This window comes from Eleginops maclovinus, chromosome 8 (genome assembly GCF_036324505.1).
Source record: "Eleginops maclovinus isolate JMC-PN-2008 ecotype Puerto Natales chromosome 8, JC_Emac_rtc_rv5, whole genome shotgun sequence".
NCBI classification, from domain to species: domain Eukaryota; kingdom Metazoa; phylum Chordata; class Actinopteri; order Perciformes; family Eleginopidae; genus Eleginops; species Eleginops maclovinus.
This window is the reverse complement of record NC_086356.1, coordinates 7405476-7417777: the sequence shown is the minus strand read 5'-3', so window position 1 is coordinate 7417777 and position 12302 is coordinate 7405476. Positions and strand designations below refer to the sequence as shown.

The window sequence follows — 12302 nt, the reverse complement described above, 5'->3', positions numbered from 1 at the left end:
GAACAAACCCATTGTTTTCACAGATGAGATAAAGAAAACTGAACTCCGGCCTGACAAACTTGAGTTGCGTTTATGACATGCATGTCATTACAAACTCAGATGGGTTTTTAAGCTGTTGCAAGACAGATACACCATATGTTCACTGATGTTATTGACCGTGTTCATTGTCTGTAAAAATGCTGTCGAGGTATTTTTCACTTCATATAAATGCAGGAAGAAACATCATCCAGCTGATGAAACATACTTTGGACCAATTGTTGTTTAATCATAATTAACATTTTTGTGAACGAAAATCTGTGGTAAAATGCACTTTTACAGTTAGTCCAAAAACTCTCCTCACAGTTTCCTGTGGAATACACTGTAGACAAGAACTTGACATTTACAATGTGACTTTGTTGTAGAAGAACACTTGGACACACGGATAATACAGAGCTCAGGAGACTACATCGTCACCATTGCTGTAAAAGATGAGAAAGAAACATGTTCTGAGGAGTGCACTGGCCAGGGTATTACACTTGACAGCTTTCATCTGAAAGGCTGAGAAATGAGGATTTTAATGGATCAGAGCTGAGAGCACTGTAAAGGGACAGTATCCCAAAAAATAGATAATAGCCAGTCAACCAAAGTCTTTTCAACTCTGATTTAGTAATTGTGGCATTTCAAGTACGATGTTCTAAATACCTTTACATTCTCACTCCTCTTAATTTCAAACAAGATTAGTACCCTTAAAGACATTTAGACTCACTTGAATATCTCTGCAGATCGAAGGCTTGTTTTAGTAAGCTCTTGAATAATATTGTGTCACTACTCAAAGCTCCGTTTGAAAATGCATACCATTTAGCCTTTGTGATGTGAAGTTAGATAGGTTGACAGTACCTGAATACCTATCAGGATTGTTAATGGTTCTATATTGGTCACATTCTGATCTGCTGAAATAAACAACTCCAGCGGACCATACACTGCTTGAAGCAAAGCACATAATGAGGGTAATAGGAGCTTGGTTACATAACGAGAAAAACCTCTGTTGTGTCCTTTTTTGTATTGTTTTAGTTTTAAGACATTCTTTGTTTTCTTTAACAGTGAACCTGCTGGATTCTCGCTCTGTGATGGGTGACCTAGGATGGGTGGCCTATCCTAAGAATGGGGTGAGTATAACTGTTGTGAGGTGGTTCAATTGGCTACGTTTGACAAATACTGTGTCGCAAGTAAACCCCATTTTCTTAGTTGATGTTTTTCATCAAACGTAGTGTCATTATTTCTTGATTGGTTGTCTTTTTAGAAGCACATCGTTAGTCTTGTTTAGACATGGTTGTTACCACTAATACAATTTGATATCAAAGCACCACAAAGCTTTTAAAATATTGTTGTAGTCTGTCAATAGTTCCGTAAGACCCAGTAACCCATCACCAGTGATCGATAGGAGGTGACCAAAGAATTTTAAACAATATCAAAATAAGCCCAGGATTAGGGTTAGGGTTAAAGCACAATTGAGGTTGTAAACTCACTGTATATGACCGAAGACACCTATGACTTGATTGTTTTACACTTAAGCACTTGATTGATCTTATTAATGTTATAGTTCATTCAATATCCAATAACTCTCACTTTATTATCGGGGTCAATTGAATTCATGAGTAAGATATTGAAAGTCACCATGGAATATATTATTCTCAAACCAGGAATTGAGTTTCCACTTCCAAGTATTCCCAGGGCGAAGGCTAATTGGTGAATTACTTACTTGAGTTGGGAAATAGTTGAGTTGTAGAGTGTATTTTAAAGTAAAAAGAACTGGTGTTAAGATTACAAAATGTATTCATGTATTCTTGAGTTTCAACACCACCTCATCTCGTGAGACGGTAATCTGCTACCTTTCCGGGGAACAATTTAATTCCCCAACCTCGGGGGGATTGATTGTGCTATCGTTGGTTTTGTGCATCTATTTTATCCACATGGAAAATCTCTCATATAGTCACAACTGTTGGCAAACATTCAGCCGGACCAATGGTGCTGACCGTGGCGTTTTCTCGGCTCTGGGTATTCAAATCACGGTCTGCTATGTGGCTGTATGTAGATGTGAGAGATAGTGCTGACAAAAGCAGCTGTATGCGCCATCATATTAATGAAGATGTGATTATGGCCCGTGGTTTCCACAATGCAAGTGTATAAATAACTGCATTCAGGCTGGACGAATAGGAGAGAAAAGACGTGATAAGGATCTCATTATGACATCCTCTCTTATTAGCTGTTGTGTTTTATTCAGCTACGGCTTAAGGTTATTAAAATGTGTTGGTTTTTTCTATTAAACCTGTCTGACACTGAAATGACCAACGTGTCCCATGAAATAAATAATTGAATCATTGTTTGTTTGTCATTTTAAATAACAGATGTTATCAATGAAGGCCATTATAATTCCTATTGTGTTCAGCATATGTCGGACAGAACCCAATCTGCAGCACACAAACACACATTCACACCCGGTGGCAGCAGTCTTTCGTAATAAGATGTTGAGGAGGCACTGACTTTTTTTTCTTTTGTCTCATGTTCCAGATGGTTTTTCCTCATCCGTCCTTTTTTCTCCTCCTCCAACCCCCCTTCGTCCCCATCATCATCATCTCTTCTGTCATCCTTCACTTTTTTTCTGGCTCAGTTCCCATCCTTCCCTGTCGTCGAACATTCATGTTACTCCTTATCCCCATTTTCTTCTCATTCTTGTAATCTTCTTGTCTTTTTATCTCACTATCTTCTTTCTGCTGTTTTTCCTCTTTTCCCAGAGCTTCAGTGACTTTTGAAAGATTTCGAAACATTTAAGCAAATAGCAGATTGAGTAAAATAAGGGGTTTTAAAAAGTGTTTCAGATTTGATGGACGACCTTGAAATGTTATGACACATTTCAATGAACAGCATGACACTGACATAGTAGCTGAACTTGAAGGCTGTAGATTAGGTTGTCACTGAAAACACTTCTCTCCTCGTCTATGACAAGCTCCTTGGAACAATAGAAACTGAAATGATAGTGGTTTGAGAAGTGTCCTTTTTTAAGTCTACTTCAGAAGTCTGTCTTTAGGTTATAGCAAGCAGGAGGCCAGAGTTAATGTAGCTATGAGGCCTCCTAGCAGGTTAATCTAACAATCTGGAGATGGGTGCGTCAGAGGTAGAGATTGGAAAGAGACGAAGGGCTTCAGGCAGTCAGACAGCAAAAGCTTAAGATGAACAAATAGTGTCAGAGAGACTTTAGAGAAAATCAGACTCGCTGTAACCTATAACAGAAGAACTCATGGGCGAGGAGTTTCTGAAAAACTGGAGAAAGAGACAAGAGTATTTTAATAGAAAAGGTAATTTGGTCTGTCTCATTGTTGGCAGCAGTAGGGCTGATGAAGTCGGAAAGAGCTGTATGGGTATAGTATGGGACTACAAAATTAAGAGAAATAGTTGTGTACGGAATTGAACGCAATAATTACAGCTTGAGAGTTTGCTATAGATTATTCATAAGTTGTTTTGCTGAATGCTGATACAGAAAAATTAGGACGAAAACAACCACCAAAGTTCAAGAACGTCTTTATTTGAGCTATAGTTGGAAGACTCATGAGTTGTTCATAATGTTATATGTTAGTTAATGAAAGGCTCAACATTAATATTAATGTTGTGTCGGATAGGAAAAGGATACAAATAAAGGTGAAGGAAAAAAACATGGTTAAATGTTGGTTCCTTGCCCATTTTGGACCATTTGGCTGTCAAGCCTGTCATCTAATAACTCCATTACTCCCTGTTCCAATTGCAATGGAAAGAGTGCTTGTTCGTAGATTGTGTGAGCTGCCAATCACATGCAATTTGGTAGATGCTTTTATCTGCTGCTTCCTCAAGCATCTTCAAGGGACAAGAATACAGAAAGAAAAGTCAGCATGAAAAGGTACCATTAAAGAGATGGACCCCACAATATGGATCATTTTAATGTCCATATATTTCAATGACCTCCCCATTTTGCTCTATCTGTATCCCTGCATTAGTAGGCAAAGTCCACTAGGCCTGTAAGGACACAGACCATGCCAAACTCAAAGAGCCTCACACTGATAAAGGATGGCTGTTAAAAAGCGTTGATCCAAGTTAACCTACTTTTTTTCTAAAAGTTGACAGCTGTAAATGCGACTCAGATACTCAACAATGGCCCAATGATCCTAACATTGAATTTTGTGGTTCAGGCTCCTGAAAAAGAGAAGGGGCTGAACAGTTTGTGTTACAGATTTGTTGTTCTGGAGCTTATATGCTTTTCCATTGTCCCCCCAATTGCACATTACAGTACCATGAAGGTAGGAGGGCAGGGGGGGCTAAACGAGACAGGAGAGGAAGATTATATGAGAACAGTGGAACTTAGCTTTAGAAGGTCTGACAGGAAGGCTGGAAGAAGCAGAAATAAGGGACAAGGAAGAAGACGGGAGGAATTAAGGAACTGCATTTGAACAGGGTTAAAGGAAAAGAGGGGAACACTACAAGGCAGGTTGGATTTAGGATTGGATAATTGAGAGAATAATATAGGACACATTTAAAAAAATTATGATCGACATGGATGACAGGAAAAGGCAAAGACATGAAGCAGAAGAGGAATCTTGGTAGGTATTAAATAGGGGCAGGAATTAGGGGTTAAGCATGGGGGAAGGGTTCCTCCATGGATAAGGAGTGAGAGGGACAGTTCTGTCACAGTGCCATGACGGTCAGCGGTAATGGGCGGTAATAATAAGTTGGAGACAGCTTTATAGACTTAGAGCCAGGAGGCCACTCAGCAAAGCCACATGGGGTCGACTGAGGGTTGTGACACCCGGATGCACAGCACACCCACACACATTGCAGCCAACAAACGCGCACACTAATGAGTAGCTACAAGGATGCCTGTAGGGACAGTTCAGTTTGGAAGTGAAGTGGAGAAAAGGTGGTGCAGAGAGTAGATAGACACTAGGGCTGTGGGATCAGGTCCAAAAGCAATGATACTTCTGATTTATAAGACTAATCATTTCCAGTGAGACCAAAAACTTTCAATGTGTTGGCTTCTTGGTTTATCACAGTTATTCACCCAAATCTAACCAATCAATTATTTGTAATTTTCTATTCTGTATCTAGTCATGCAGTTTTTGTGTTTCTGTGCCCGATATTTTCCTCTGTATAACAAGAGTGAATGACATCTTGATCAACCTTTGAAAATACATCAGAAACATTCCTTCTAGGAAACAATGTCCCAAACATCACACTGTGTGATTCCCAACAATTTCTACAGGAGCTGCCCACAGCAAACAAGGCATTATTCTGAGAAACAGGGATTTTTCTTTCTACTTGGAATTGGGTGAACTGACCCTTAAGAAGAGGTTGTGTGAATTCCATGGTAGTGAGTATGGCACATTTCAAATCACTTTTTTTGAAAACAAGAGGATGTTGAATTAAGACAAAGAGGACTTGATGTACTGTAAAATGAACGCCAACACGTTTAAAATGTCGACTGTGAGTGTGTTCTTTTGCTTCTTCAGTGCCTCATGATGGCATGGGTGGTCCTGACCCTACAGTGTAAGTATTTTGCTTGCTTATGTTTGACCTCAGGAGGCCCCTACTGTACCTACTTAAATCCATGTACAACAGTATTAAACACTGAGTGGAATAAGCACTTAATCTTCCAATAGAGCAGCTCATGCTTGGAAAACCATGGTCAAAGTTATCACAATCCCCTCTTTCTGCCTGTCTTCTATATCAAATCAGACATGTTTTCCATTAATAGCGTTTGGTTACATAATACATAAATGGAAATGGAGGCAATGACGTTTTTGCTTTAACTTATCAACCTTGAGTAATATTAATTGCACAATGTAATGGTTATAGAATAAAGTCACCATTGGCGTTTAGATTGGATCCCTCTAAGCACCGTGTTTACTATCTACTCCTGGACACGATCTCGATATAGAGAGGCTCGATATACTGCACAAAGGAAGTGCATCAACCATTGCTCAGCTTAAACAGGAAGGTTATAGTGGTTTGGTTTTCCCAAGTAGCTATCCCTAGTTAATGAGAAGCTGAAATGGCAAGCAACACAAATAACTGTGGGAAACAGTGCAGCGTGTCCAGTGTTGTTTATAGTTGTTAAGCTCTGAAAAAAAAGGAATGGGATCTGGTTGTTTTTGCGCTCGTGGTACCAATAATAATACCGCTTTGAAATGCTAAGGATTGGTGGGGGCTGACAGGTTGTTTGTTTGACACGTGTCATTTTATGGCCTTGCTTTAAAAAAAAATGCAACAATGAAGTTGGGATGTCATTTTGTTCTATCTTTTTAAAGCTTTAAATGTTCTTTTCCAAGGGTATTTACATATTCACACCCAGTTTCATCATAGTTTGATGACTCAGTTGAATGAGTTAGCTTAAGCAAGAGTGATGCCAATCAACATTAGCAATCACACATTGTTATTACAGTAAAGCTGCACAGTAGGGGACTTCCCAGTGCCGACAACGGAAACCACGCTTTGTACACATACTGAATATTTGCTCCCAGGCGAACTCGGAGAAGGTCGCCTCTTTTACTCCCTGCTGGGCCAGCAACAATGATTGGTGTGTGTATGTGTTGTGTGTGGTGTGTGTGTTAAGCTGTGTAAAGCTCAGAGCAGGCTGGTGGATCTGTGTGATCTAACCAGTAAGAGGCTTAATGTCTGCACTGGGACTGACTGGGTTGGAGTCTTGGAAAGATAGGGTCACACACAGATCTGTCTGTGCATCTACAGTATACTTGTGAGTAGGGCTGAGCAATTAATCGAATTTTGATCGGTGATTTCGATCTTTGGGTCAAACGATCTCCAAACTAATATAATCGAGTTGAAATGATTCATTTGACATTTTCCGTTGCTTATGGTAGGCCTACAGATTTTCTGAAAGATACGCACATGTGCAATTCAGTCCCTCCCTCAAAGCATTCAACACGGCCCTGCTGACTGGCTCTCAAAGCAGCTGTAAATGAAGGATGCGAGTTGTGCGTGTGGTGACCCGCAGTATTCAAAAAACAGCGCGAGTGGAAAATGGCAGAGGGAGGGCAGCCCCGTTTGAGCAACAAAAAGGGTAGAACAAGTTTGCTTGTATGGGAACACTTCGGATTCAAAGAATCCGACGAGGCACAGCACCACACAATGTGCAAAATGTGCTGCAAAGTGATATCTGCGCCCCTTGGCAACACAACAAACTTATTCAATCACCTCAAACTTTAAGTAAAGAATTAGTAAAGAAACAAAAAGACAAGGCCACAACCCCCATGACATCAACACAGACGTCGATTTCAAACACACTGTGTAATGCGACTCCCTGTCCGTCGAATTGGGATAGGCACAAGAAAATCACAGCTGCCATTGGATATTTTTTAGCTAAAGATATGCACCCTATCAATACAGTCGAGGGCGAGGGTTTCAAGAAGCTTGTCCAAACTTTGGACAAACGGTATGCGTTGCCATCTCGACACAATTTCAGCAGAGTGGTTCTGCCAAACATGTATGAAAAATGTCGAGTAGTAGGATTATCTTTTAAAATTCTCCGTTACAGTGAGTTTGTTTTTTTTTGAGAGAAAGGCTGAATAAATGCATTGTGTTTTCAAACTTAAAAATAATCGTGATTTCAATATTGACCAAAATAATCGTGTTTATGATTTTTTCCATAATCGAGCAGCCCTACATGTGAGGACACTTATTAGCATTCTGCATTTACTGTTACCCTAAGCTATGACTAACCTTTACTCAACTGAAACAGCCTTTAAAAATGATGTTAGTTGGTGGAAGTGACTTCAAGTTGGACTGCTAAAAGATTGAAGTATAAGATCATACTATAATCATATCAACATGGAGGCATTGAACAACCAACGTGCTGTCTAGTAAAACAGAACCAAGATCCAGAAAGGAAAAAAGGCTTAACTAGGGAGGTATGAAAAAAGACAGATGGAGAACAAGACAGAAGGTTTTACACAACGGCTACAGCATTGATTAATATGAGCTATTAAGCTATAACACCAGATCATAGTCTGGTCCCTCTGGCCATATTACAGTGACATGATAAAGCGCCTGTATTAGCCATGGGAGAGTGCTAGTGATGCAGATAATAGCCACGTCCCAGGAGACCTGCAGAGGGAATTAATGCTGCTATCTGACACACACACACACACACACACACACACACACACACACACACACACACACACACACACACACACACACACACAGGCAGGGATGCAGACGCGCACACACACAAGCTTGAACACTGACGGAATCATTTGCATATATGCACACACAGGCAGGAATTAACACACACACACACACACACACACACACACACACACACACACACACACACACACACACACACACACACACACACACACACACACTTTATAGAGGTATGGCTACAGTATGAAAAGATGAACACAGTCTAAGTTGTTGTACTTATATTTTTTGCTGACAAGAACTCCTCCCCTTATTCATGATAAATGCATATCAATTCTATACTATACATCATCCCATTATATGCTGGCTGTTGCAATAGGATGAATCAAGGTGGAAAGGATGAGGATTATTCTGCCATCTTTACTCTACCTAGCCACACACACACACACACACACACACACACACACACACACACACACACACACACACACACACACACACACACACACACACACACACACACACACACACACACACTTTCTGATTTCCTTGCCACTGTTAAGCCCTTCAACAAGGTTACTGTTGCTCCTTTATACTGTGGTAATTTCCCATGGTTCCTGGTTTTCTGTACATCCGTATTCTAATTATGGTGCAGATATGATATGAGTGTTTTGGCAATTATACCTTTCAATATACATTTTTTTATTTCTCACCTGCAATTAAAAAATACTATAAACATGTTTTAGTAAACTGTTTTTATTGGAATTTATTTTTTCTTCTTTGAAACACGATTTATTGATCTCAAGGCACCCCAGATTTATCTTGTGACTCTTGGAAAATGGTAAGATCCCGATGTTGGAAAGCGTAGGACTGATGTACTTGGGTGTATATGAAGTAGGGAAAGTTAACTCTACCTTGACCAGGTACTGTTTCAGGCAAAATCTTGCCTAGATATTTATCAGAGCCAAGAAAAAATGAGGTTTTAAACCCAGCTCTACTTTATGTGACCAAAAGGGAAGGCATCCTGATTTGTTTCACTGTTACCTTTTTTTTGGCACTCTCTTAATTATCTCCCTCTGTTCTCTACCTCAGTGGGAGGAGATCGGGGAAGTAGACGAGGACTATGCTCCCATCCACACCTACCAAGTGTGCCGGGTGATGGAGCAGAACCAGAACAACTGGCTCCACACCAACTGGATTCTGACCGAGGGCGCCCAGCGGGTCTTCATCGAGCTGAAGTTCACCCTGAGAGACTGCAACAGCCTGCCAGGGGGGGTCGGGACCTGTAAGGAGACTTTTAACATGTACTACTACGAAACGGACGAGGGCGATGAGGAAATTGACGGAGAGATGAACGATGGGACGGGGATGACTGAGGAGGAGGACAGGGCGATGAAGGAGAGCAGATACATCAAAGTCGACACCATAGCAGCTGATGAGAGCTTCACAGAGCTGGACCTCGGGGACCGCGTGATGAAGCTCAACACTGAAGTACGCGATTTAGGTCCCTTGACCCACAAAGGCTTCTACCTGGCGTTTCAGGATTTGGGGGCCTGCATCGCTTTGGTTTCGGTGCGTGTTTTCTACAAGCGATGCCCGTTTCTGGTGAAGAGTTTGGCCGAGTTCCCCGACACCATTCCGGGCTCAGAAGCCTCGCAGCTGGTGGAGGTAGTGGGCCGATGCGTCAATAACTCCCTGCCTTTATATGAGCCTCCCAGGATGCACTGCAGCACAGAGGGTGAATGGCTGGTGCCGATCGGGAAGTGTGTCTGCCAGCCGGGATTTGAGGAAATCAATGGGTCCTGTCAAGGTAAGAGGGAAACACTCGTGTGTGGAGTACTGCTAAACTGTCACAGTCAGTTAATGATTGATTAAAAAATGGTAATGTTATGATAATCAGTTATTAATTTATCCAACAAAAGAGCCTAATTAATTATTTGACTTGAGAAGTGCTTTGTTTTGACCCTTTAAAATCATTACCCAGTGATAGCATTTTGTCTTTTTTTTTTAGGTTTGAGGGTGCACAGGCCTGTGTGTTTGCTTTTGGGTTGCAATCTTCCTCCGATTGTTTATTTTTATAACCATGCACATGTTTGTTTTTAGTATTGTGTGTTTTGAGTTTGCGCACAGATCCGTTTTATTCTTTTACTTAGAGTGTTTCTCGCTGTGTGTGTGTGTGTGTGTGTGTGTGTGTGTGTGTGTGTGTGTGTCTGTGTGTGTGTCTGTGTGTGTGTGTGTGTGTCTGTCTGTGTGTGTGTGTGTGTGTGTCTGTGTGTGTGTGTGTGTGTGTGTGTGTGTGTGTGTGTGTGTGTGTGTGTGTGTTTCACTGCTTAGTGGAGGGTATTCCCTCGAGCCCTACAGCACTTTGCTGCTCTCACACAGCCGTTGTTCTGCTCCGACTCGAGCCCAAACATCCCCGCTGCCGACCTTAACTGCCATTTCCACGGGCACCAAGAGTCTCTATGTTTCTCTCTCCTTCACTCCTCTCCAATCTTCCTCTGCGCTGTCTGTAAATTACCCAATTTTCAGACTCTACTACTCACTAGACTCTACGTGTGCACGCGAGAGAAGCACTGAGTGGCGCAGCAAAATTTCAGAAAAATACCAGAGACGTAAAATGTGTGATTATTTGCTAGCACTCGAATGTTTCATCTATTCACAAAATGCCTAACCAATCGAAAGTCAGTCTCAGGCAATGAACTTAAAGATTGGTCTAAGATGCTCAATCACAAATAGCCAACTCTTGAAGAGTACATGAAGAGAGATTATCTTTTGCTTTTCAATTTTGCACGAGTATGAGTAAGTATGTGCAGTATTGTTCTGAAATCTATAAATATACTCCATTACAAAAAAAATGTAGTTTTGGCTTCTGTACTCAAAAGACAAATGTTGGTTTTAGCTCAAAACTGTGCTTCAAGTTTTAAATAGGCCCTATTATGCTCATTTTCAGGTTCATATTAGTACTTTGTGCCTCTACTGTGTGTTAACATTCTTTCATGTTCAAAAAAAGCTCTGTATTTGGCCCCAGCACCTCTTTTCATCCTCTGTCTGAAACCAGAGCCCAGTCTGCTTTATTGGTTAGCTAGCCAGATCTGTTACGATTGGTCAACAATGTGTTGGAGCGCTAGAACATAAAAGCGATGTCACAATGTCTCGGAAGTAAATAAAAGAGTTCAGTCGAGGCATTTCAGGCAGTGGGGGGGGAGTGTGTGGGAGGGAACATTTGCATTTTACCGTTTACTTGCACTAAACCTATATAACACACTGCAGAAAAGGGAAAATCTCCAAAAATCATAATGGGGCCTCATTAGTACACCAAATATCGGTATATTATTCCTGTGCCACAAAGCCTGTATGATAGCATGCAGTGGTTACCTGACTGTGAGAGGAGGCTCGTTGGTGACATGCGTGGCAGAAGTGGTTTTCCATTGAATTCGTCACACAATGCCAGCAGAATTAAATCATTGCTTTTAAAAACAGCACCTCTCTTATTAGCTCAGTAACTTGTAACCAAATGATAGTAGCTGTGTAACAATGTGTGCACTATCTCTAGCTTAAGGTAGTCAGACAGTGAGTCTCTGTGGGGAGTTCATTAGGCAATAGCTGCCAGTGTGCCACTGGCTTGCCCGGAGTCATACTGCCACAGACTGTATAGTCACACATACTGTCACATATCTGACGCTGACAGAGCTAAAATATAACTCTGGTGTTCAGCAGTAATACAGGAGTGCTCATTCGGTACTGGGTATATATCAGTGCTGCATGGCAACAGGTTTTGGTCACAAGTATTTTAAAAGTGATGGCTATATTTGTGCAGTTTAGTAAAGGGACCTATTGCAGTGTGTTATGTATCGCACCACTGGATGAGTAATATACTTATAATGGAAATGTGCAAGAATGAAAATGTTTAAACTTCAGATTACTTTTAATATATAAAGAATTGATTGGAAGAAAGATCGATAAAAAATAATGCAATCTTGTGACCTTTTGCTATGTTACGTTACAATGTACTTTTGCTGGCTATATTGTCAGTGTGACATTAGCTTTATCTAATATCTATAAGTACAGCATCACAGAGCCGCTAGCATGGCTGTAGACTTTGAGTATTGTTTGTTCTTAAGAGTATGATTCTTTGAAGT

At 40.9% G+C, this 12302-nt stretch overlaps 1 protein-coding gene across 1 annotated transcript in view; it reads left to right on the top strand.

The window, feature by feature from the left end:
• The window catches only part of LOC134868544 (ephrin type-A receptor 5), a 65672-nt gene that overhangs the window by 4382 nt on the left and 48988 nt on the right, over positions 1-12302 (top strand). The window contains 2 exon segments of the mRNA XM_063889765.1: positions 1081-1145; positions 9256-9973. Of these exon segments, the coding sequence (XP_063745835.1) occupies positions 1081-1145; positions 9256-9973 (783 nt within the window).